Here is a 3,220-nt window from a genome sequence, read left to right as displayed (position 1 = left end):
AAAAAAAAAAGAGAAGAGGATAGAGAAAGATAGCAAGTGAACAATAGAGGGGATGTTAGTGAGAAACAGATATGGTTTATTATCTGTTGAAGATGACGTGTATAGTATTCTCAACTGGACTGGTCTGGGAAGTATTTCATGATGGGTGAAGTCTTTTAACAAGCAAAATGAGAAATAGTGATTGACTGTTTTAAAAAATTATAATAATAATAATTATTGGGAAATGCATGGAAAAGACTTTGAATGATAAAGCGGGGAGATCGATGCCTCTGTATTGACTGACATGCATGGCATTCCCTTTTGAAAAAGCAATGGAAGTCAATGTAAAGTTATATGTAATCCAATGTAATATAAAGAAGATTATGATAATAAAAAAAAAAGAATTAACCAGAGGGAAATAAAAAGACATAGTATTTAAGTGTAACAAACATAAAAAAAAATATATATATATATATGTATACATTGTACGATAACCATATCAGGGTAATTAACATATTCCTCAAGTCAAACACTTATCATTTCTTTGTAATGATAACATTCAAAGTTCTCTCTATTTTGAAATGCATAGTACACTTAAAGCACACCCATGGCTGAGTTCTACCCAACACCTGTAGCTCTCTTTTATTCCTGTTGTCTTACTGACTCCCGAATAAGTCCTGACCCACCGCCTCAGCATGCTTTCTCTTGAAACTCCCATTCCCATATTCAATTCTGTGATCTCAGTTTCCCTATCTTTCTAATTGTCCCTTCCCATCTGTTTCCTCTTGTTTCTCCCTAAGTATGAGGAGTGTCCAAAGACTGTTCTTTGTCATTTACCCTTAGCAATTTCATACATTCTTCAGGCCCTAGCTTTACTTCTGAGGAGTTGTTATGCAATCTATGCCTCCAATCTGGTGGGACTCAGGTTCCAAAACTATTCCAGCTTTATCCCCAGACTTATCAGTCCCTCAAACCAACATGTCCTAATACACTAAAAAGTTTCCTTTTCAGTCCACTTCTCCTTGTACTGTCTCCATTTTTGTTAACAGCACGTCTGCCTTTTGGGCAACAACATACCTCACATCTTTCTTCTGTCCTACAGCAAATGAGACAAAGGAAGGAGAGGCTAGAGGTCTAGGGACTGGTCTATTATAACGCCTGGAGTATTCTTCCTCTGGTCTCTTACTGAGGCATAGATCTCTCTGTCATTTTTCTGCTGAAAATTCTTAGTAACTCTTTCTCTACTACTCACAATCCAAATGAAAACCTCAACTAGCATCTGAAGTTTCCCACATTCTCAACCTATCGTCCTCACTTCTTCCCTATAGAGCTTGTTGGGCTTCTCTACTTCTATGTCCTACTTCTAATTCTGAAGTTGCCTGGTTTTCCCAATTTTTCTATGTTTATACATTGTTTATCTTCCTAGGCTTACCTCAAATACTAAATTCTTTTATGAAACTGAAGTAATTTCTGTTTATTTGGATTTCCATCACAATGTGACCATACTCCTTGCATTATGGCTATTTACATGCATACCTTTTCCCTAACTATATGATATGTTTTAAAAATGCCTAACATTTATCGATCTTGGACAATGTGACCAGCACTGTGCTTTAGGCACAATAACCCGCTTAAGCTTTACATCAACACTATTAAGTACTACTGATGTCTTCATTTTACAAATGAGGAAATCTGTCCAGAGCAGTGAAGGAACCTCTGTAAGGTCTCATGGTAGCAAGTGACAGAACCTGGTAGGCAGTCCAAGCAGTCTCTAGCCATGCTCTCCAGCACTAATCCCAGCTGACTTTGTAACCCTTGAAATCAAGACCCACATCTGATTCATGTTTATACTTACCATGAAACTCATGAGCGTGATGCTGGATGCATATTATGCACAGAATTATAATTTATTGAATACTTTACCTCATAAAACCCAGTTAATGATAAACTATCAGAGCAGAAAACTTGTTTCCCCATCCAAAATGGGAATATAATGTGTTTGGTAAGAACATGTGAACTGACTGGGATACTGAATCAGATTAAAAGATGAGACTTCCCTACTCTCACCATGTAACAGTAGTCATTGTAGAAAGGATTATTGTTTCACTGACTACTTGGAATGGAATCATCTCCTAAAAAGAGAACAGATGTTGACATTTTAAAAAAGGGAATAATGAGGCTTTAAGATCCAGTTCAAAAATGTTCAGTTTCTGCTTAATTATTATTAATAATACTGTCCATTCACTCAGTACTTTTATACCAGACACCGTGCTGACAATTCCTTCTAGATTATTAAACTCTCACAAAATAATGAGTTTAGGATTGAGAAAACCAGGGACAGGTGGTGGCAGAGTGGTAATGCATGTTCTGTAAGACTGACCAGGATGGAAGGTCTGGGGTTTGCATTTGGAGACCTCTCTCTGTATGGCAGGTACATGCCTTTGTATGACCTAGGCTAGTTGAGGCTGGGGTGAATTGTCCTATAAACATCTGTTGGGGGTACTTGTTTCTTTTCTCTTTCTCTTTTCACTCATGGAATAAACATTAAAAAAAAAGGAATGAGGAAGTCAAAGCTCAGAAAGTTAACTAACTTTAATAACAGTGACTATTTAATGTGTCATTACATACGATCATGTTATAATACCTCAGTTTAATCCTTACACTCACCCTATGAGTTAGGTGCTAATATACTTTCTATTCAATAGATAAAGCAGTGTGGATATAGAAAGGACTCATGCCCTAAACCTGGGACTGAGTCAGGCATCTGTCCTCCTTGTCCTGATACCAAACTGGCTCTCTTACCCAACGAGACTGACTTCAGCAACAGGTCTGAATTCATGTCCCCCTGACTCTAAGGCAATGGTGTTGATAAAAATAGTTCCCAGCCCTCTCACAAGGCTGAATAACACTGGAAAGCAACCAAGTCACAGAGCGCATGCCGGAGACAGCAGCCAAAGCACTAAATAAATAAATAAATATAAATAAATAAATAAATAAATAAATAAATAAATAAATAAAATAATACTAAAATAAAACAACATTTCTCTATCCCCAGGGACTACAACAGGAGGGAACATCAGTCCAAAACTTGCAGCAAAGGGGAAAAAATGATTAACATCCAAGGTGTATCGTATGTCAGCATCCCTCCAAGCTATGTGGTCCATGCGCACCAGCTCTTCCTGGGGTGGATTCAGCCTGTGGTAGTGCTGAGTGAGTGTCCCTGAACAAGGATAGACAGCCT

The 3,220-nt window shown here is 37.7% G+C and overlaps 1 protein-coding gene across 1 annotated transcript in view; it reads right to left on the bottom strand.

Annotated features, from left to right (window-relative positions):
* Positions 1-2,818, bottom strand: part of LOC102495495 (ryanodine receptor 3) — a gene marked incomplete at its 3' end in the record, with an annotated part of 299,734 nt that extends 296,916 nt beyond the window's left edge. Inside the window, exon 1 of the mRNA XM_006156625.1 lies at positions 2,782-2,818. Coding sequence (XP_006156687.1) covers positions 2,782-2,818 — 37 coding nt within the window. The remainder of the gene's footprint in view (positions 1-2,781) is intronic.
* Positions 2,819-3,220: the final 402 nt, after the last annotated feature.

The sequence above is a fragment of the Tupaia chinensis genome, unplaced genomic scaffold (genome assembly GCF_000334495.1).
Source record: "Tupaia chinensis unplaced genomic scaffold, TupChi_1.0 Scaffold000510_1, whole genome shotgun sequence".
NCBI lineage: Eukaryota > Metazoa > Chordata > Mammalia > Scandentia > Tupaiidae > Tupaia > Tupaia belangeri.
Note: the sequence above shows the minus strand (reverse complement) of the source record. Positions and strands in the feature narration are given on the sequence as shown.